Raw genomic sequence first — 23317 nt, 5'->3', positions numbered from 1 at the left:
CAGGACTTTGGCACAACTTAATCTGCAAAAGCCTTGCCAGTATCCTTAATAAAATTGCAGCCTGTTGTAGCTGCATTAGCTTAACTTGATTGGTAGGCTGCAATGAACAATAAGCAATTTATCAATGGTGACAGAATTCATCTGAAATTTACCCTCAAAGTAATCAGTCATTCACAGCATAAAATCTCACCAGCTATAGTCAACTGGAAAATTCTGTTTTACACCAAAAGCTAAACCCCTCGGAAAATGAAGACTGTCCAGAATGCCAACTCTAAGTTCGTATTTTAACAAATTAGTGATTACAATTTTGCATCATTTCTAATTGCATGAGGATCTGCCAGGAGAATGGAGAACAGGTGACAGCAATGCAAGTGAGTCACACACTACTGTCTGCTAGCATGGAAAAGTTAACTAACAACTATGCATCACAGCAGAAACACTTAAAAGAAAGCAGTAATATCACATGTTGCTAATAACCAACTGTCTATAATACAGTCACCTGTACGACTTGAACCATTTGCTGAATTTAACTTTTTTTCCTATAATCAATAACCAGGATGATCAAGTGCCAGTGATTAAAGCACTATGGAGATAGGGTGACATTCCATTCAGCACAAGGCACCTCAAATGCAGATGTTTACATGGTGACCCTGAATTAAGGGAGCCCAAGCAGCAGGGTCACCCAGTATGTGTTGACCTCAGTATGATCCGAATTACTCTTAAGTTTCCTACAGTATGCAAGATATTAATGCAGACATGAGACAGGACGTATGGGAGACCAATATCATTCTCGAATGGCAGCTAAAGGTTACACCCACCAAAAAATTATGAAAAAATAAAAATAAAAATCACAGGAATACTTATGTGACAAGACATGTTCAGAATGAAAAGAGCCTACAAGGAGGGACCTCTGACTTGGAGGTCAGAAACTATCTTTATGGTAATAAGGACAGTACGAAAAGTCAGTGCAGACCTCAGTAAGAAACAAGAAGTTCTCCCAGTCATATACGTAAAAAAAAGGTAGCAAGGTCATCTCACCAACCAGATCCATTAGAGATAAGCTGCAGGTGCAGCACACCAATGTTTGAGATATGGTGTGCTAGCAAGGTCCTTTGGTCTACTGTCTCAGGGGAAGCAAGGGATGGAGAACCATGTGTCAGCAAAGACACAAGGGTTACTGATGAATTAGAAACTACACATCAATAGAAGTGCCCAGGAATAGTTATGCAGGAATTATGGCTTCCACTGCAAAAAGGTGGTGGCATCAATAGCTCAACTGAAGTGCACCTACACCAGTGCATGCAGCATGTGCAATAAATAGGAGGAGCTGGAAGCCACTGTGCAGCAGGAAAATTATGAAATAGCTGCCATGATGGAAACATGGTGGGATGACTCCCACAAGTGGAGTGCTGCAATAGGTGGTTATAAACTCTTCAGAAGAGATAGGCAAAGAAGGATAAGCCATGGGGTAGCCCTCTATATTAGGGCTACCTGACACAGAGGGCTAGAGCTTGATGATGGTGACAATGGGGTTGAGTAGTTTATGGCTAAGAATCAGGGGGAAGGACAAGACAGACATCATGGGAGTCTGTTACAGACCACCCAACCAGGATAAAGAGGCAGAGTGAAATATTCTATAAGCAGGTGAGAGAAGTCTGTCACTAACCCTTGTTTTCATAGGGAATTTCCACTTCCCAGACGTCTCCTGGAAGTACAATAAAGCAAACTGTCCAGAAGGCTCCTACAGTGTGTGGAAGAAAACCTGCTGACACAGCTGGTGAGGGAGCCAACTGTAGGAGGTGTCCCACGGGACCTGCTGTTTGTGAACAAAGGACTTGTGGGTGATGTGATGGCTGGAGGCTGTCTTGGGCACAGAGAATACAAAATGATAGAATTTTCAATTCTTGGAGAAGTAAGGAGAGGGTCAGCAGAACTGCTGCCTTAGGCTTCCAGGAGGCAGACTCTGGCCTTGTTGACAGAGTCGCAGTGGAGGCAGTCCTGAAGGGCAAAGGAGTCCAGGATGGCTGGACATTCTTCAAGAAAGGAAATCTCAAAGGCACAGCAGCAGGCTGTCACTGTCCTCATGTGCAGAAAGATGAGCTGGTGGGGAAGACTGGCCTGGCTGAACAGAGAGCTTTGGCTGGAACTCAGGAAAAAAGAAGAGAGTTTATGACCTTTATAAGAAGGGGCAGGCCACTCAGCAGGTCTACAAGGATGTCATGAGGTTATGCAGGCAGAAAATTAGAAGGGACAAAACCCAACTAGAACTTAACCAGGTTGCTGCCATGAAAAATAATCAAAAATGTTTCTATAAATATATTGCAAGAAAAACAGGGCTAAGGAAAATATTCATCTTTTATTGGATGTGGGAGGAAACATAGCGACAAAGGCTGAGGAAAAGGCTGATGTACTTAATGCCCATTTTGTCTCAGTCTGTCCTCCTGGGCTGGAAGACAGGGAGCAGAATGAAGTCCCCATAATCCAAGGGAAAATGGTCAGTGACTGCTACACCACTTGGACACACACAATTATCAGGGGCCAAGTGGGATCCACCCAAGGGTACTGAGGGAGCTGATGGAAGTGCTCGCCAAGCCACTTTCCATCATTAATCAGCAGTCCTGGCTGACTAAGTTGGTCCCAGCTGACCAAGTTGGTCCCAGCTAACTGGAGGTTAGCAAATGTGATGCCCATCTACCAGAAGGGCTAAAAGGAAGAGACTGGGAACTCCACGCCTATCAGTCTGATCACAGTGCCGAAAAAGGTTATGGAGCAGATCACCTTGAGTGATCACCATCATAAGGCATGTAGAGGACAACACATATTATATTGGAGAATATGGCAGTTAGTAAAAGGACTGAAAGGTGTGTAGCTTATGAAAGTGGCTAAAAGCAAAACAAAATACTTTGCCTTGAGAAGTGAATTTTAAATACTGATTCTTTAATTGTGCTTATGTCATGTATTAATTAATGACTGTGGCATGGAAACAGCAGTAGTCAAATGAAATTCCATCTTGGAATTGCTCATTTAGGTAACAGGTATAAAATAAATGAAAAACAGAATTATCTTTCTTGCTGGAATAGTAGAAGCGTAAAGACAACACACTAAGAAGCAACTAACATTTTTCCTGTAAAATCACTGATTAGAAACATGAGAGGATGAAAACTTTTTGTGTGCTGATTGAACTCAGTATGTCTGTGAGCAACCAACATGGTCTAACCTTTAAAGACCGATTCTAATGAGGCCTGAGAGAAAAACGCACCATTTCACAAGTAACCTAGGTAGCATTATAAATTGAAGCTATGCAGTATTATGGGTTACTTTGCTCAAGAAACTACAAAAAGCATATGAACTACCAGAATTACTGAAGGAATCACAACTCTCTTACAGAGACACCTAAAGGAACTTTGTTCTAACACTTTCTGTCAGATCTTGCCTGCCTTGTTTCCTCTGCTCTTGTATCTCCACACCTGTAATAACCAGCTCAGAACTAAGCACAGTATTTCAAAATCAGTGACAAAGTCTAGTAAGAAAGACTTTGAATAAATAAATGTAACCTGGCATAACCTGTGATTCTGTAAGGTCAGATCGCAAGCAAGCGTGTAAAGTCCGAACTCTGAAAATGCATCGATGTTACTCAAACTGTACAAATTGTACTATATACTTAAAAAAAAAGCCTTTATGAAATTATTTCAATTATGACACTGTTCTAAATTCACCTTGAAAAGTCAGCTACTAAGTATAGTAGTTCTGCTAGTCAATACAAAATAAAAACAACAAAAACGTGTACAAACTTTTGGTGTATTTGCTTGCTTTCAGCAAATATATAGGTTGGTCCTAACATTATCACAGGCTGTATGTAACAGATGTATTAATAGAGATATTTATCTGTGGTTAAAATATTAAACAGACATCTATTAATCCAACATAATTATTCACTGTTTTCAGAAGAATGAGTAAAAAAATTACAGAGGTAAGACAGGATAATAGAGGAAGGATTTCCCTTTAAATGGTTTGTATTTCAATGTTTATCCCACATAAGCTGTAAACCATTCCATTTGCTATAGCTTCAAACACAGTTCCTCAGGATAATTTCACATCTGCCTTTCACACAAGTGAGGGGGAATCCTACCTTAGTACGGCTATTTACAGACTTGACATTTTTACCCTTTCAGTACTGCAGAATAAGCTCATTTGAAAAGTTTCAATCCTGCAAAGTACCCAGTAAACAGAATATGCTGAAAAATACATTAAAGTTTTAATCTCTTTAAGCATACAGGCATTTTTTACTTCATACCTTCACCGCTTGTACTCTTTAAAGTCCCAAAATGCAAAGACTCAAGGGAAAAAAAGAAAGAGTAGGTTTGGGTTTCCCTAATAGATTCCAACCACTGATTTTTAGAAGCACTTGATCAGTGTGAACTGTAGAATACCTAGCATTAGTCACGGAAGCATCCCAACATGAAGCAAGAGGGAGAGTGTCCGTATATGCAGTTCACATTAAAAGATTCGTAGTATCACAGAATGGTTTGGGTTGGAAGGGACCTTAAATTCAATTTACAAGTAAGTGATTACAACTTCTTGCTATGGAGACATTTTTTTTATCTCCACTGGCTTAACTCCCTTGTAAAAAGAGTAAATCTGGACACAGACTTGGTTATCCATGCCAATAATATTTTCTTCTAAAAAAAAAAATTATAAGTAAGGTTCAGTTAATGTTTAAATACAGCTCACTTCTGCGGTTACTAAAACTCTTAAGCAATGTTAATATGGTTAAGAAATCATACTTAAGCCCTATGAGAATACATCCTAGAGTGAACATGAGAGTCATTTAGAGATTTTTTTTTCCAATATGCACTTGTGTATTTGTAAATAAGCACACATTAATGCAAAATATTCTCTCTATAAAACAGAAGTAAGCTTGAAGACAAAATAAACATAAGGTTTATTTAAAGCAAAGGCCAGTGCTTTATAATGTCTAATGAGCAAATTTTGATTTCCTTTAATGACCATAAGGTTGGGAAAGGGGAATGTACTAATCTACATGATAGAAGTTAGCCATCACTGCAGGAGGAATTTAAGACATACTGGTTTTGTGCAAAAGTGCAAAGGGTGAAACTGAGGAAGGCAGCGCTGCACTTGATATCAGATTTGAGATAGCAGATAGCAGATCTCAAATCAAGCATGAATCAGACCACAGCTCAACAGAGGTATTTTTGATAGGTGACTATAAATTCACTATATCCTTTGGAACCCTTTTAACTGATTCACAGGTAAAAAAAAAAAACCACAGGAAGTTGCATAAGAAGTGAGATGACAGGAACAACAGTATTCAACAAGACTGTATATGACATATATTCAACTACAGGGTGATTTAAAACTAATGATGTGGTATTCTTCAACACCCACAGAGCAAATTTTCTTCCTGACGTCATGCTATTTATTACTAGCTTGTTTCCAGAAAATGTTTCATGTCTGGCATCCAGGAATTCTCTTGAACAGAGTGCTGCAACTACTGTCCTAGAAACAAGATCTGCTGGTAAAAGAAATCTGTAGTCTTGGGAAGAGAACTCGGTATAGGAAGAGAACTTGGGTATGAAGATACTCTGGAAGCCACTGGCGTCATACTGTAAAAATTTGGATGATTTAAAGGAACTAGTAATTTATTTATTAAATTAATTTCAATAGTAATTCAAGTGGGAAATGGTAAGAGTTTTGTTAAGCAATAAATACATTATAAGCAATAGATACATTATAAGCTAATATGTTTTGCTCCCAAAATTTCAAAGGCAGTCAAAGCACTACATTTGTGGAGATCTATCACCAAGCACATTCAGAGTTTATCAAGAAACTAAATCTATTTTCTGTGACAGTACTATCAGAGATAGTTTTGTTCTTACTTCTATCTTTAGACAGGTTCATAGCTTAAAGATGGGACTAAAAACCAAACATCATGGCTTGGTAGCCTGCTTTCCTTAACTAAGGTAAGAAAATCTTTGGTACCAAAATCTTTCATCCCTGTAAAAAGAGCAGGAATGTATATCTTCCCCTTTTATGCAATGGGATGAAAGAAAGCTGCCTTTACAGACCACTCATTAGTTTCAAAGATCAAAAGAAGGATCAAGTTGAATCTTATGGCACTCATCTCAAGCCCCAGATTCAAGCAAAATACCACTACCATTAAAAATACCCTGAAGGACTTGCTTTTACTCAATCTTTCTAGCAAAGGAAAGATAGGAATCCTTCAAAAAACAAACATGGATTGAAATCCCAGTAATGGGTATGGAGAGTCAAATAAGAGACTGAAAATGATAAACCTGAACTGGCATTCATCTCATCTTACCATGAAAAAGAAACAATAACGATAGACAGCTACAGTGAAAATATAGCTAAACCGCTGCTTCAATGCTGTGTTTCACTTGTATCAGCTACTGGAAAGGACATTTAAAACAGAAGGCTGGACAGGTTGAAATGGACCAACTTATGCACCATTATGGACATTTGTAGGTAAAAGTATTAGAATGTAGTAAGAGAAAAGGGATAAGATACCTTTGTTGGGCTGATTTTCTATTGTCAGGTTCATAACAAGCTGTTAACTCTTCCAAATGTGGAATTTAAAATCAACCTATTGCTTCCACTGAAGATAGACTAAACCAGCTAGATTTAAACTTAGGTCACTGAGCTCATGTGAAGGAAAAGAATCACTCCAGCATGCAAAAGGCAGGAAATAAAACATAAGTTATTTAAAATTATATTTTGTATCCTAAAAAATACCTGCAACTCAATTTCAGCTACTTATAAAGTTTCTAGCTTAGGTTAAATGAAGCAAGTATTTACTAACAGAAAGCAAATGGTTAGGGTAAAAACTCACTCAACTGCAAAGTTTCTTTCCTCAAACATATTATCACCAAAAGAAGTGAACAGAATCCACAGAAGTAGTGGAAGATGTAAAAGCCAAAGTTACAAGCCTATTATAGCATGGACATAAACTGAAAGTTCTCTTGTACCAGTAAGATGGCACAACAGTAAGACTGTTCATTTTAATTTGCCATTAAGATCTTGTACATTGATAGAAAGCAGATGACACCAGTGCCTCAACTCTTGCATTTGACATCGTATTTTCAGTAACTGAATGCCTCATCAGCACTGTCAATGTTGTATGAACTCACAATGGAAACTTGGATCTTGAACCCATTGTACCACATCTACTCTAAAGCCAAAAGCAATGATACTGACCTAAAATCTGAAAACATGCACACCAAAAGCAAATCTGTCAATGGGCTTAAGCAGTACTGCAGACTGTTACAATTTTTAGCAACAGAAATATTCATCTTAGACTAGTAGGTACTTTCATCATATGCAGCTTAAGTAATTTTCCTTAATATATGAGGGAAATCTAAGTTTCATTTCTGGAACATGAGCAAGATGTTTCTTACAGGGAAGAGAACCTGCATGAGGACCTCAGACAGGCCTGGACTATACAGAATCATTGGCATTCATTGCTTACAATAACAGAAGGTACATGCAGTTGCAGGGAAGAGTAGTACAACACAGTAGTTATTTCACACCTGATTCACACCTTTCAACCTGGCCAGCTGAAATTTTAATCTTTAAAAATACTTAAAAAAAAACAAAAAATTTTTTTCCAACATAACTTCAAATAATTTCAGCTCTAAAAGTAATATTTTTGAGCAAATATTTGAATACTCCAATTGAAAATTATTGCAAAAAGTTGAAAGAATGCCTGTGACTGCATATCTTACATGACCAAAATATGAGAGACTAGATTTTGTCTCCCTTTGGTCAGACACTGTCTTTTGGGGTAATAATATTGCATATTTTAATATATGGCCAACTACCTACAACTTTAAGGCTACACACCAATACAGCATTAAAAACATAAATTCCTGTTTTAATCTAACACAGCAAGCTCTCTAAATATTCACTGCCACCTTCTAGTTTGTCTTTTAATGACTTTTTGATAGGACGCTTATATAGGAATGAAAATATTGAATTCCAACCAACAGCACTACTCATTGCTAACAATTTCCTGCAACACACTATGTAATGGAAAAGAGCAGAACATGCCTGTAACTACTGTACTGGCTATTTATTCTACTAAAGAGATAAGGCCCTGCATAAGGCTTTATATCCAGTTGCCGAGAAATAAATTCTCAATCAAATGTCAATTGAATTAAACATTACTCCTCCCTTCCCTGATTTCACATATAATACATCTTCTCTGAGAAGCAACAAGGCAAAATGTGAGTCACGATGTATCTCCATTATTCTTGAAGCTTCAGTTATTTAGTATATCACAACAACTACTGCTAGGTAACAGAAGATGTACTGTTATTTATTGGCATTACCCAAAGTAATATCAGACACCATCCACCTTGCTCAGCTTACTTTTGTGCATACAACTACCTCTTTCCTAGTCACTTTAACCAATCATAGTTATGACTATTAGGAAGAATACTTCAGTGTAAGACCACACACTAACTATATGTCCGAAGAAGAGACTGCAAGGAAGATTAAAACTTTAATATTTCTGCCATTCACATCAGTACAAAATGGCTTCTTAACTCAATGCTATTCCATCCCAAGTCAAACATGCTTGCTATTTTTAGCACTAGAATGCCTGGTGACAAAATACTTCCAGAATAACAACGTATATTTTAAAAATAGCAGCAGCCCCATCCCCTTTTCTGTTTTAGAAGACAGTGAGTAATTCCTACCTTAAAAAAAAACCTACCCAAACCAGTCAGAAGGTTTATTCAACATGGCACTGGAATGCCTCACTACCTTCATATGCTCATCCAGTTGTTTATCAACTGATTCTTAGCCTGTATCACTTGGAAAAGTGCTGTGACAAAACGAGATTATAAAACCTTTACAGGGTGACAGCACAGTAAAATTCAGCAAAACATGACCATCTCTTCCAAAAAGGCAATTTCCAATTATCAGAAACTGAAAAATGATTGGGGATGAGCTGCTCATCAAACTAGAAAAAGAAATTAAATAAAGCCTATTTTTTATCTCCACCTGCTGGCAGGTTTTCATGATATGGCTTCCTTGGCACAGCCTGACTTCAAAGAAAAACATCTGCAAGGTAATTCAGTGGAATAAATGGAAAAGCCAACCTAAAAATAGCAATGAAAAATTTCACATCAATAAATAGAAAGCAACCAGGACAAAATATAAAGCATAGGCACTCCAAGGAAAAAGAAAAGACACGACAACTCAGAAGCATATTTTATGTCTCTGATGAATTTACATGATACAAACAAATTCTAATACTAGATTAGAATATTTACACAGAAGAATTCTGTTATTTTTCACACTGTATTTCTGCTTACCTTACCTGTTTTCACAATTATTTTATTTTTATTTTTATTAATTATCCAACTTTACCAGATTCTGTGGTCATCTGAAGTAATCCATCAAGAGCAATGGAAAGCAGACCTCTACTGGATACTTTTAAGTGACTTAATATAATAGGCACACACTGGTATTCCAAAAATAAGGCCTTCCCTTCATCTGTCTTCAAGTCTGTTCGAAGGGAATCAAATGCCTGAGCCAGGTAATCCACTGTAAGACATCAGAATAAAGGCAATAAAACTCCTATAATATAGCACCATTAAGCAATATGTGAACAACTATCCTGAAAGTTACTGTTTCAGTAACTCTCGGCAAGTTAAATGGCTGAAAATATTAAATTTTATTTTCATTTAAAGACATCATCTGCTTGTTTTTATTCCCTAACATTTTATTGTGAGGAAAAAGACAATCTACAACTCGTATGTTGAAGAAAAATATGCTTACAAATTGCTTAAGAGAAAATGACAAGCTTGCATAGTTTGAGACTATGTTAGCATCAACATCTGTGAAACTTCTATTAAAGGAGTTAAGGGCTGATTTGTCTGAAGAAGAGCGATTAATTTCATAAATCATGTAATGGTTAGGATTGGAAAGGACCTTAAGATCATCTAGTTCCAACCCCCCTGCCATGGGCAGGGATGCCTCACATTAGACCATGCTGCCTAAGAGCAACTACTCCAATTCCTTCCTATAAAAGCTGTAGTTTAAGCTTCAGTGTACACATTTTATAGACCCATCCACTGTGGAGTGCACTAAATTATATGCGGAATGTAGATTAAGTGAACCAATCCAATTTTCTTAATTTCCTATGTCAGATCTTTCTTAGTATCTTGGAACAGCATTGATCATCTGGAGCGCAGAAAATTAAGAAAACAATGTATTCTGTAGCAAAAGCTTAACTACAGTGCCATCTGCTGGATACGGACTCTGAAGGAAATGGGATCTATGTTCAAAACGAATGTGCTACTTTCTCACTAGATCATTAGTGCCATGTAGTCACAGTGATCAAAATTCATACAGTGATAGTCGACATATGTTTAACAATGAAACTTATTTTCCATGTTATAGAAGATAGCAGTAAAAAGCAACCATGAGAAACTAAACTAATTCATTCTAATCAAGAGCATTCATCTGCTTAGGTTAAGTCTCTGCAATAAATATTTTTTGTCTTGCAATTCTTTTTTATCATTTTTATCAAACGTTTCTAGAAATTCGAGTCCCAATTTAAGAGTAATTATCACGGTTCACCAAAATATCTTGACTGACATAGTTTCCTCTGACAGCTAAAATATTGCATTTGTTCATTAATGATGTCAAGGGTGGATTTCCACCATGTTTATATCTGGTATCTACTGTAGAAATACTGCACAGGTCAGTTAAGCATAAAGGCATACTCATCTGCTCAACCATCTAATTCAGAAATATGACTTCTATGAACAAGAACACTGCTCATTACCTATGGATTTAAAATCTTTGGCACCCCTGTTTAGTGTCACTCACTATGCCACAGATTGAAGCAATTTTGTGGTGTAGATCTCTGCTGTCTAAGAAATGGCCCAAAATTCATAATATATTTCATGCAAGAGACTGAAAAAAAAGATCAGATGCCAAAGCAGGCCCTGGATTTTGACATTAGGGCATGGTTTTCAAGGATTACACCTTGAAAATTCACATCTCTGTAACCTGTCTCCATTTCTTTGTTTGACTAGCAGAGGGGGATATGTTAGTAGTAACAACATTTTAAAATAGAAACCATTCTGATTAAAAGAGCAAAAATAGAATCAGTGAATAATTTAATTTGGAGTCAGTTTGCTCAGTCGTAACCCCACTTAAAACTACTTGCTATCAAAATGATCTGTGCTTTCAAAATGTCTTTGAAAAGGGAAAAATAAGTGGTTAGCATCATAAACAGTTGGAAAAAGGTTATAGATACATTAATTCTTATGCTATCCCTGTAAAGCTTATTCTTGCAGAAAATCCCAATTATGCAGCACCACAGTACTCCTAAGTAGCTCCAGGTAGACAATAATCACCTCTTACACCTGCTTTTGATGGTATATAATTAGTGTTTTCTGCCTGACTTCCATAAAAGGATCTGCAACACCTCGCTTCCTATTTCCTTTGAACAGAGAAAAGACTTCATAACTGAAGGCAGCAGTTAACAAATCAGCTGAGAGAACAGTTACTCTATTATTTGAGATACATTTTCCACAGCTTTTTCTCACCCTGTCCTGACACAATCTGACTCTTGTTAACTCATTATGTCACTTTGAAACCTTTACCTTCTCTCTCTCCCATGAGGCAGGGAAGACCCAAATTTCCTCTGTTTTATTGCCAACAGAAAATTATGTAAATTCTAAGTGGAGAATCCTACTTTATTATTATACTCATCTGCGAATGTGAAAAGTGGAAGGATCCTGGGAACAAAGTGGAAAAAAAAACCCTCACGGTGAAAGGAGTTGTACACCCTGTGATCCCCAACCCCTCATTACTTTTTAATTAATAAAAGGCAGAAGTGTGAGCTGAAAATGATGTAGCTGTTTCAGATACAATAATCCTCAACAGGCATTGAAGGCTGTTGGGACTATATTGCTTACAAATGTATTTGTTGTTTTTTTTCTCCTCAAAGATATAAATGCACAAAAAAATCAAGTGTTTATACAGTCAGAAGCTCAACTTGGTAATATATGACAATTATATTTTGCAGTTAGCATTCAGAGGGGACTTATCAACTCTGCAGCTTTTATGCTGATGACTATTTTTGCACAGGTGAACAGAACTGTTTTATAGCAATCATTTAAGCCTTTATTGAATTGAAAAAATTATGTCAAAAAAGAAAAATAATAAAAGAAGTCAAAGTAAGACATTCTTTGGGATTATTCATCAAATCTACAGATTTAAGAATTAAGAACCTTCAAGCATAATTCAGATTATGTATTAGGGCTAAAGTTTTTAAAGAAGTCATATATAAATTAGAAATAGGGAAGAATGTTTAAATGATCAAAGTTAATCTATCAGTTATTAAAATATCTCTATAAATCAGACTGATTTAAGGTCTTTCTTCTCTGGGTTCTGACAGAGAAGTATATAGTAATCTCTATGTCAAAAGGATAAGGAAGGAAAGCATTAAAAATCTGAGTTTGTGCCTCTTCTCATAGTGTGCTCAACATCTAGAGCTAACAAGAAACGGTCAATTTTTGTCATCATTTTAACAAAAATCTTTTAGTCTTTTCAGACAGCATCTGTTTTCAAAGAAGGCTCCACTGACAAGATTTGCTACAGCATTTTAAAAACTGCACAAGCAAAGTAACCTGTCATGACCTGAAGAAGACAATATTTTCAGGACTGTGTTATCTCCTGACCTTGTTTGCTTTCGCCTTGTTAACAAACTATTACATTACTATGCTACATCAACATAGGAATTTTGGAATAATTTGGATAAAAAGGCCATTTGACAGTTTGGCTTTGAAGTCTAAACCATTTTAATTTAAATAGAACATGGTGCCTTTGGAAATGAATCTATTTAACAGTGAAATCTGAAAGGACAATTGCATCAAGAACTGCCAGTTTCATAGAGCAGCAGTTTTCTATATAGATAATATTTTATGGATAGCCATTTGCAGTGCCAGACTTGGTAGGAGAAGAGGGGAGCAGCAGACAGGTAAAGGCTGGAGTTTGGACTGTATACTAAACCAGACCAAAGGACAAAGCAATTTCAGGAAATACAGAATCATAGAATAGTTAGGGTTGGAAAGGACCTTAAGATCACCTAGTTCCAACCCCCCTGCCATGGGCAGGGATACCTCACACTAAACCATCTCACCCAAGGCCTTGTCCAACCTGGTCTTGAGCGCTGCCAGAGATGGAGCATTCAGAACCTCCCTGGGCAACCTATCCCAGGGCCTCAACACCCTAACAGGAAAGAATTTTCTCCCTATATCCAATCTAAACTTCCCCTGTTTAAGTTTGAACCTGTTACCCCTTGTCCTGTCACTACAGTCCCTAATGAATAGTCCCTCTCCAGCATCCTTATAGGCCCCCTTCAGATACTGGAAGGCTGCTATAAGGTCTCCACACAGCCTTCTCTTCTCCAGGCTGAACAGCCCCAACTTTCTCAGCCTGTCTTCATACGGGAGGTGCTCCAGTCTCCTGATCATCCTCATGGCCCTCCTCTGGACTTGTTCCAACAGTTCCATGTCCTTTTTATGTTGTATCACACACAATTCGATTCAACAACTACCATCCACTACACGAGTGGCTTTCTCTGTGTCATTAAATATACATAAGAAATACCTATGAACATGCAATTTATCTATAAAGATAACTAATATGTCAGAAAAAACACTTGGCACTGCAGATGACCAGCCTTTCAGGGATAGGTAAACAACTGTGCAAAATCCATTATTTAGTTTATAGAAGAGCAACTAGCTTTGTGTATCAATGCAACAAAGATCTTGTTAAACCAATTGCTGCTGCAGTGACAGTTTTACAGAATTACCAACATCTCTTTTCCCCTTCTTCAGAAACGTTGGTCTGACAAGAAGTTGCTGTATTAAAAGGAACATGCAAATTTCAACGTTAAATGATTAATAGCAAGATTCCTACTTGTTTCCAATATATTTTGCTTCACAAACTAGTAAAATTCAAGCAAACCCACTTTTCACTAATAGAGCATAGTAGACTCTACAGTATCACCAAAACATTTTTTTGTCCAGGCACATGACTGAAATAAACATTTAAAAAAGTAGAACTTACCTTGTGTCACTGTTTTAAGCACAATTAAAGTTGAGAGAAATCTCAAAGGCATACAGGAACTCTTAAAAAAAGCTGCCAATTTTGATTTACTCTCTGTAGACTGTTCAGAAGAACTGTCTGGGTTTCCCTTAATTACTATGCCTTTGAAAATATCTTCACCAAGTCTCCTCATTGTTGATGTCATTGCTGCATGCTGTTTCAAAAAATGCAGAGTTGGAGGAACCATTAAAACATATTAAAATCCTGTGTACTATATAGAGATATATATGTTTCCCTAATGATTAAATATTAGGTAGCAAATTGTCTGACCACATATTGAAATATAATCTGTACGGGATATACTACTTCGTGTTACAAAAGCAGCTGAACAACATTATCATGTATCATATCAACATATGCTTCATAATGAGACTAGTTAATGAGGGCCCCTGACACACTGATATTATTTAGGTTGCCTCTGGTTCCAGAATAAGCTCATCTTCAGCCTACTCTATTTTATAAGGCTGCCTGAAATCATATCCTTTAAAAGCATTTACAGAATCATGGTCTAATCACAAACCTTAAGAACATTCTGCAGCTCAGATCTATTAGCCTTTTCATCATAAACTATACAGAAATATTACTTCAGAATCAAACATCACAATATGCTATTTTAAAATACAGTTTCTTATTAGCAATAAAACCAACAGCTCATTATTCTACTAAATTTAAACTCAAGATGTTCACAAGATTTCGTACCTTTGCTTTAGCAAGAGCACTATTGAAAGAAAGCATTGTGCCCTATACTGGTTCTCTACAGTATGTCGACTGTCTTTTCCTTTATTATACTGCTAGATCTTTTCTTACAGCAGTCTAGTCAGAGAATAAGGAGTGTCTAGAGGTTAGACACTGAACAGAGAACATGAAAATCGAAATTACTTCCCAGCTTTGTCACACACTTACTCCATCACTTTCCACAAATTCCACGCATAAAGCGAACCTGAAAAGTCTTTTCTAATGCAGAAGTTTTGTAAATACATATGTAAAAATAGAATTTCCGAGATGCTTAGACACCACTTAAGAGATCAACTACTTAAGAAAATTCTGTTTAGATACACAATGCAAAACCTAAAATTAGCTTGAAAAAGAATTTATTTTTTCACTTGCCATCTATCTGTGACAAACACTGTCAATTTATGCTTTGTAAAGACAGCACAGGCTTTCTATATATACTACCTGAAAGCATCCACTTTTCATAGGTACTTAAAACAAAAACTCTATTAATATCTTCTATGAATTTAAGTTAAAAAAATCCCAACATACTGCAAGAGGACTATTTATCTTACCTGAATACCACTGTCTAACTGTCTTATAGACCAGTAAATAAATTTAATTACAGGCATGTGTAGTTTGGAATTCACAAATGGCATCCACTGGAGTTGCTCAGTAGCTATAGGCAGAAGCTACAAAAATATACAGAAGTAAAATTACATGCAGTGTATGAAACTAATGTATAAGTGAAAAACAAATAAAGAGAACTCACAACTGTCTCTTGGAGTTGAACAGGTTACATATGCAAATACTCACTGGCCAGATCCAGTACATGTAACAGAATTGCACACAAACAGAGATTTCAAATTTTACACAGGTTTACATGCAGTAGTAAAAAAAAAAAAAAAAAATTTATATGCTCAACCTTGGTAAATCCAATCTCAGTGGTTATAAATCTTTAATATAATTAAGAAAAAACAGTAAAAGAAGATTTTCCAAACACCATACTGATTTCCAAAGCTTGGTATCCCCAGAAAGAAAACAATAAAAGTGTTAAAAGTATAGCATAGTATCACCATTTATCAGTTATAAATTGAAACTTATATATCTAATATAGGCATCAAAATATTTTAAGTTAAACTTCTTCATCATCTTAGGAAAAAGGAACTACATACACACAAGACACAAGACATTATCAACTGACAGAAGCGACGTGAAATAAAACACTGAAACTTGAGACTGAACAAAAAATGATCTGTATGCTTTACAAATGTCAAATTATCTATTACATCACACTGACAGAATAAATACTCATTTAGTAACAGTGATTTTCTTTTAATCACTGTATTGAAAGCATGTATAAAACAGGCTGACCTGTTATATTGTCAGAATCATGTAAAAAAAACCCATAAATCTGAAAACATTAACACAAGCAAACAATCCAAACCCCTTTACCTTCATACATCTTTCCTGGGTGCAGATCTTTTTTGAGGTCTCGATAGTCCGAGGTTTATGACTGTCCTCTCTTTCTTCATGTATTTTTATTTTGCTAAGATGCTGGTCTGAGATCCAATCCATAAGAAAAGTTAGGAGCTCATAAACTTGTGAATTCGTTGGTAGCTGTAATACATATATGACATCAGATATTTCAGCTTTTAAGTTAATGATTTGTCTAAGCCAAAACAGTAACAGACTGAAACATATCAGTATATTAGTTCTGAGATATTATGCATAATTTAAAGGATGATGAGCCTGATAAAATATGGGAGGTAAGTTACTGTATTCAGAGCCTGTGAATACATTATATTAAAAGAAAAAGTGATCTCAAACAGGCCACGTGTGCTCTGTTGGACCTTGCACCTAGGGTTTGAGAAGCCTGCATGTTATTAATACAACCTGTAACTTACTATTATATCTGGGAAAGGTAAACAGATGTGGATCAAGTGGTGGAAGGTGGTAATCCTTACCTAGAGACCACTGTGCATAGACGAGTCAGAGATGCTGTGTCACAGACCCTGTGCTGTGCTGCACAGATCAATCAGTTGCATAGTTTATCCTGTGCTTGGCCACAAATAAAGTAACAGTAGTAATAATTTTTGGCTTAGAAAATTAAAATTATTTATCCGATACTTCAACCTGAGTACTTTTTAGCTGGTGTTATTCATAAGAACAGTGCTGTACTGTAGCAGTAATCACAATGAGTTTAAGATTTGCTTTGACACATTAGAAGAAGCCAGTGTAAGCACGTTATAATTTTAATTGGCAGATGAAAGATAACATGACAGGAAGAGGAAAACGTGCCATATAAATAAATATATATGTGTTAGTATATACAAACACAATATAAAATCCAACAGCAACAAGCTTAATTCTTTAACTGTTTTGCCTCAATATAAACTGTATCTTTTCTTACTGTAACTAATTCACTCATGAACTAAAATTGGCAGTTACATTTTCTGATTTTCTGTTCCAGTACCTAATGTTTTTTGAATGAATCTTTCATTTTGACCAGCTCTTACCTTAGCATTTTTCGATGTTACCATCACTTTTTCCTGCTTGACAGGTTTACTTTGTTGCACCACTTGACAGATATTATTAGACTTCTTTACTGTTAACAATTCATGCTTCCTCTACAACAAAATGTAACAATGGGTTTTATTTAACTTGTCACCTATAAAGAAAGCAGGTACATGTAAAAGTAAATCTTACTTGTAGATTCTCTAAACGAGCTTGTACTTTTCTTGCTTGACCTTCCAACTTCTTGTTCAGCTCAGTTACATCACTTAACTGAAAGAATCAGAAAATATTTAAGTATCTGTAAATTCAAAACTCATTTCTTGATTTCATTATTGCACTGAAATAATTTAATATTGTTGGTGAGCACCTACATTATTTCAGTTCAAGTTCTTTCTTCTGAGCATATGAAGTGATAGAAACAAAACAATCATCCAACTCCTCAACAAATCATGGAATCACAAGGTGGTTGAGGTTGGCAGACACCTCTGAAGATCATGTGGTCCAACAGCCCTCCTCGAGCAGGAGCACCTAGAGCCAGTTGCCTAAGATCATGTACAGAAAGCCTTGGAATATTGCCAAGCTGGGAGACTCCACTACCATTCTGGGCAACCTGTTCCAGGATAAATAATACACTAGCTCTTTGATGATTTGCAGCCAAACTTTTCAATTTGCAGGGGAAGAATAGGCACTAAAATGCCACTCAGGATATAGAGGTACTATACATTTCATTACTTTTGATGAAGAAGTAACTTGAAAATGGAGAGCACTTTTCAAAAACGGTCTTGTTAATGAGGTGATAGCTTTCTTCTTTGCAAAATGAAACAGTTACTGACCATGCTACAAAACCAGTTTGCTCCATGAGAAAAGATGAAGGAAACCGTAAACTATTCAAATGTAAGAAACATGCTCTATGTATACAACAATGAGCAGCATGATTATCACAGAATCAATCAATCATAGAATCAACTAAGTTGAAAAACACCTTTAAGATCCAACCATTACCCCAGAACTGACTAAACCAATACACTACCACTAAACAATGTCACTAAGGGCAAACTGATCTCCCCGCATGGATGCCTCTCACAATCTCCACTCACAGCCACCCCTCATCCGTGCCTCATAGTGGCCCACACTGCACAGCTGCTGCACCAACCCCTTACGATCACCCCTCATATCTCCCTTCATGGTCAACCCTCAGGCTTCATGGCTGCCTGTGCTCTTCCCTTATGACTCCCCTCATGTCTACCCCCACCACAATCTCCCCACACAGCTTCTCCTCTTCTCCCCTCACGACATCCCCTTCACTCCTTATGGCCACCCCTGCTCTCCCCTCACAATCTTCTCTCATGGCCATCCCTACTCTCCCCTCACAATCTTCCCTCATGGCCACCCCTCCTCCATCCTCATGATCTTCCCTCACGATCTCCCCTCATGGCTGCCCCTGCTCTCCCCTTATGATCATCCCTCATGGCCAGCCCTGCTCTTCCGTTATGATTTTCCCTCACAGGCTTTCCTCTTCTGCCCTCATAATGTCCCCTTCACTCGTTATGGCCGCTCCTCCTCTCCCCTCATGACCACCCATGCTCCCCAATCATGGTCTTCCCTCACAGCTTCCTCTGCTCTCCCATCACATTCTTCCCTCATGGCCGCCCCCTCCTATCTCCTAACAATCTTCCCTCATGGCTTCTTCTCCTCTCTCCTCATGATCTTCCCTCACGATCTCCCCTCATGGCTGTCCCTGCTCTCCTCTTATGATCATCCCTCATGGCCACCCCTGCTCTCTCCTTATGATTTTCCCTCACAGGCTTTCCTCGTCTCCCTCACAATGTTCCCTTCACTTCTTATGATCACCCCTCTTATCCCAGCATGGCTACCTCTGCTCTCTCATCATGATCTCCCCTAATGGCCGCTCCTCTTGTCCCCTCACTCCTCATGGCCTTCTCTCCCTTCCTCTCACAGCTGCCCCTGCTCTCCCCCTCATGGCCATCCATGCTGCCCCCTCACAGTCGCCCCTCCTCTCCTCTCCTAATCTTCCCTTATGGCCACCCCTCTTCTCTCTCTCCCTCTCCAGGTACTGGCTGTGATTAAGTGGCCACAAAGCTGGAGGTATTTCTTCCTGTGATCTTTGAACAACTATGCTTCATTTGCACACTCCAAATCAGAATGAAATGAAAATTTTCGGTTTCAAAAGCCATCCCCTTTCCTTTACTGGCAATAAAGAAGAAATGGGACCATTTGCCTAGCCTCGTCTGTATTGTTCATTATTTTACACCAATGTATCGCTACATTTCTCCTCACCTTCATAAACCCTCTACAGAGTCTTTTAAACTGTGCCTCTTCTCCTAGCTTTTGTTATTTTCACGCCTAACTTATCAGAATCACAGACCGGTTTGGGTCAGAAGGGACCTTAAAGCTCATCCAGTTCCAACCCCCTGCCACGGGCATGGAAGCATGAAAATTTTGTAGCAAGGGGAAGAGAAAGATAGGTTGCACCAGAACCATCAACATTCTAGGAGTTAGGTCTGACATGGGGAAAAGAGAAAGGGAAAGAGTAAGTCTCTACTGTTACTAGTGGGTCAGAGGAATAAGTCCAACTTTATTTATACTGTAAAGAGTCAGGCTAAATTTCAAGTACTAGAAACAGGTGGAGAAAATACTTTCAGCCATTCACACACTTCTTGTCTTACAAAAGAAATAAAAAAAAATTAGCAATTTGCCAAACTTAAGCAATTCAAATATTTAAAATTGTTGTAAAATTACTGATAACAGGAAATAATTAATTTTACCTGTTTTCTTAAAGAGTCATTCACTTCCTTCAAGGTGTCAAATGATGACTTCAGCCTCCTATTTTCTTTAGTTATTTCTCTCAAGACTTCTGTCAGCTGTTTAACTTCTGCCTCATGTTGCTATAGAAATACAAAATTTAAAAACATAGAATCATAGAATAGTTAGGGTTGAAAAGGACCTTAAGATCATCAGGTTCCAACCCACCCTGTCATGGGCAGGGACACCTCACACTAAACCACGTCACCCAAGGCTCTGTCCAACCTGGCCTTGAACACCACGAGGGATGGATCCTTGGGTTCAGCAGTAGCAGTCATTTTTTCTCCTTCTTAGTAGCTGGTGCAGTGCTGTGTTTTTGACTTTTGGCCTGGGAACAGCACTGATAAAACTGATGGTTTTAGTTCATGCTCTACAAGAGACTATTTTATATGTATATATTTATATAATACCTTTATATTATATATATAATATATATATTATATATACACCTCTATATACATCAGGTAGTGTCATCTATATCATAACCAGCTATCCCATTTCACTTTTCCCAGGTGTGCCTAGGCTGTTCTTAAGTCCTCCGATACTACACTACAGTCTTGCCAATCTACCTCTCTGTAAGCTCACCTATTTTTTCAAATAGGTTTTCCTAATACTTACCTAATTTTCCCTTACTGCTGCTATCACAGACATGAAAAAAAAACAAACCAGTTTTCCTCTTTATTGCAGCCTTTTATGTAGCTGAAGATTGGCACATTAACACTCAATTCATCCTGTATGTTTAACCCATGCATCCACCTATTATTCTCCATTTCTGTAGATGATATTTCTATTCAAATGCAATATTGCACACTCATACCTCCTGAATAGTAGTTTTTTCAGACCTACAATATCTTCAATTTGTCATGATCAATTTTAATCACAATGCTCTTTTTCAGCATGCTTGAAATTCACCCTCACTTGCTATTTACTTCAAATTTAATGAATGTGCTCTATTTCACCATCAAACTTCTCACTGAAAATACTGAATAATACTGGACTGAAAAGATATTCCAAATTCACTAGGTACATTCCTTCAACTTTATTGTGAACTACTGTCTCACTGCATCTTTACACTAACTGCACTACATTTATGTTATATTTTACTAACATGATTACAAAAATGCCATGCAAAACTATATAAAACATTTCTAATTCGGTCCAGACATATAACTCCTCCTCCTCTATTAGCAATGGCCATTACCTTGCTGTAGTGGAAATGAGACTGATTTGACAATTTATGATTAACATATGCTAGTAGTTAATTATTACGTTGTTTTCTGCATCACAGTTTCCATGGTTTGTTCGTAGCTTTTTTTTCAGAATCTATTCATTTACTTACTTACTTAGAGAACTGACATTAAGTTGATGGTTGTAGAACTCTCCCTTTTAACAAGACAGGCACCCCATTTTTTTAGTTTTCCTCCACAGATTTTCCCAGATAACCACCAATTTTTCCTGTGTTTTTACCAGCCAGTTCTCTAACTGGTGTAACATTCTTATATGATTTGCAACATCTAAATTAACACCTAAATTAACATCTAAATTAACACCTAAATTAACACCTAAACCTATTCCTACAAAAGTTGAGGTCTCACTCCTCTGACGCCTTTTCCCCCTTTTTAAAATGTAGTCTTATCCTCCCTCAACAACTTGCAGGAAAGGTTTATCTGCACCATTTAAAGAAATGTAATTTCTCAGCTTACGGTTTTGACACAAACTACATACATCTCAGGGCTTCTCTTGGTGACCTTCTGGATAGTAACCAAAGCTTTACAAGACCTAAATTCAATAGGAAATACTCACAAGAACAGTGTTGTTATTACCACCTCTTCTTATAGTAAAATCACACCATTTCATTTCCTCCCACACTTCCAAAGTTAGGTTGATCTTTCTTCCTTTGAACTCTGAGTGTTTTTTGATAATATTCTCTGCAATAGTTGTTATGTCATAAGATCTCATTGTGTCTTCAAGCCTTCCCAAGGATATCTACTTCAACTACGGCTAATGCAAAGATACTAATTGAAGTTACATAGAAGTATGGATAGACCACAATTTTTTTCTCTAACAGTGGTCATGTATTTCTGTTTTAAAAACAAGTTACCTCTTTTCTAAATTGTAACAGTGAAACGTATCTATGCATAAGACAATTAAATGCACCATTCTGAAACAGAAGCAATACAACCCCCTAAATATTTTATGTGGTACTTTCTATATAAGTCTTTCATTTATGGATTTCAAGCATTTAAAAAAATTAATACTATATATCCAGCAAACGTGATGGCTCAAGATAAGTTAAATGGCATGTAGAGCAATAAATATCATTTAAGATATTACTGCACCTCTTTTATAATTCCAAGTTTTGTGTGAACTTCTTCCTCAACACCGCGTATTTTAGCCAAAGCTCCTTCATGTCTAAAAAGCACTGTTTCTCGTTCTGTTATGAAATGCTCTCTTTTCCGGAGTTGGAGAGCGTATTCCTGCTGCGCTAAACTTTCTCTCTGTATCAAGAAAAAAAAGGCTTTAAAAAACATGAAATTTTCACAATTTATACCAAATTTAAATTTTCTCTCTCAGAGATAAGCTTAGCTTCTTGTAAAATTATACAGTGTTATGTAATAGCTTACTCATTAAAAGTATCCTGATGGCTATCTATGTTCAGTTTCCCCAGACATTAACTCAAATGACTTTGATGAGCATCAGGATGGTTCAGCTTCCCAGAATACAAAATTCAACTCTACATTATTGTTAACTATAAACTTAAGACAATTAAGCCTAGGCTTTTGCTTTCAAAAGTTTTGGGTAATAATATTAACTGTAAGACGAAAGAGAGTCTTGACTGTAAACACTGAACACGAGATTACTATGTTGTTTCTTTGATTAGTGGGAAGCAACCCTGAAAAAGCAGTGAGGAAAAAGAGACACAAAATTATTTTTATCTCATACAATGCAAAAGGCAGTCCTGACAGGGAAACCAGCAGAAGCATGGGAGCTATTACAGAATAAAGCCATATAGCAAGTTCTTCTGCTAGTGGCCTAGGCCTTCTAGGGGATGAACAGCTGGGACTCCTCAGCAGTGCAAAAGTAAAGATAAGGC

The 23317-nt window shown here is 37.1% G+C and overlaps 1 protein-coding gene across 5 annotated transcripts in view; it reads right to left on the bottom strand.

The window, feature by feature from the left end:
* The window catches only part of CCDC138 (coiled-coil domain containing 138), a 32158-nt gene that overhangs the window by 6047 nt on the left and 2794 nt on the right, over positions 1-23317 (bottom strand). For 2 of the 5 annotated variants that reach the window (XR_009746810.1, XM_061472658.1), the window contains exons 1-9: positions 22563-22668; positions 22027-22224; positions 20187-20306; positions 17593-17670; positions 17403-17513; positions 16339-16503; positions 15459-15575; positions 14134-14326; positions 9412-9588 (exon numbers count right to left, since the gene is read on the bottom strand). Coding sequence is in view for 4 of the 5 variants with exons in the window: in XM_061472658.1 (XP_061328642.1) it covers positions 9412-9588; positions 14134-14326; positions 15459-15575; positions 16339-16503; positions 17403-17513; positions 17593-17670; positions 20187-20306; positions 22027-22182 (1117 nt within the window). In the remaining variant the exon portion in view is untranslated. Of the gene's footprint in view, positions 1-9411; positions 9589-14133; positions 14327-15458; positions 15576-16338; positions 16504-17402; positions 17514-17592; positions 17671-18233; positions 18626-20186; positions 20307-22026; positions 22225-22562; positions 22669-23317 lie in introns of those variants that run through there. The other 3 variants (XM_061472659.1, XM_061472660.1, XM_061472661.1) reach the window with 3 other exon arrangements.

Source organism: Pezoporus flaviventris, unplaced genomic scaffold, assembly GCF_033815535.1.
Source record: "Pezoporus flaviventris isolate CSIRO_AGI_PZ_B2104156 unplaced genomic scaffold, CSIRO_AGI_Pfla_v1 ptg000072l, whole genome shotgun sequence".
NCBI classification, from domain to species: domain Eukaryota; kingdom Metazoa; phylum Chordata; class Aves; order Psittaciformes; family Psittacidae; genus Pezoporus; species Pezoporus flaviventris.
The sequence above is the reverse complement of the archived record's forward strand: the minus strand, read 5'-3'. Positions and strand labels throughout refer to the sequence as shown.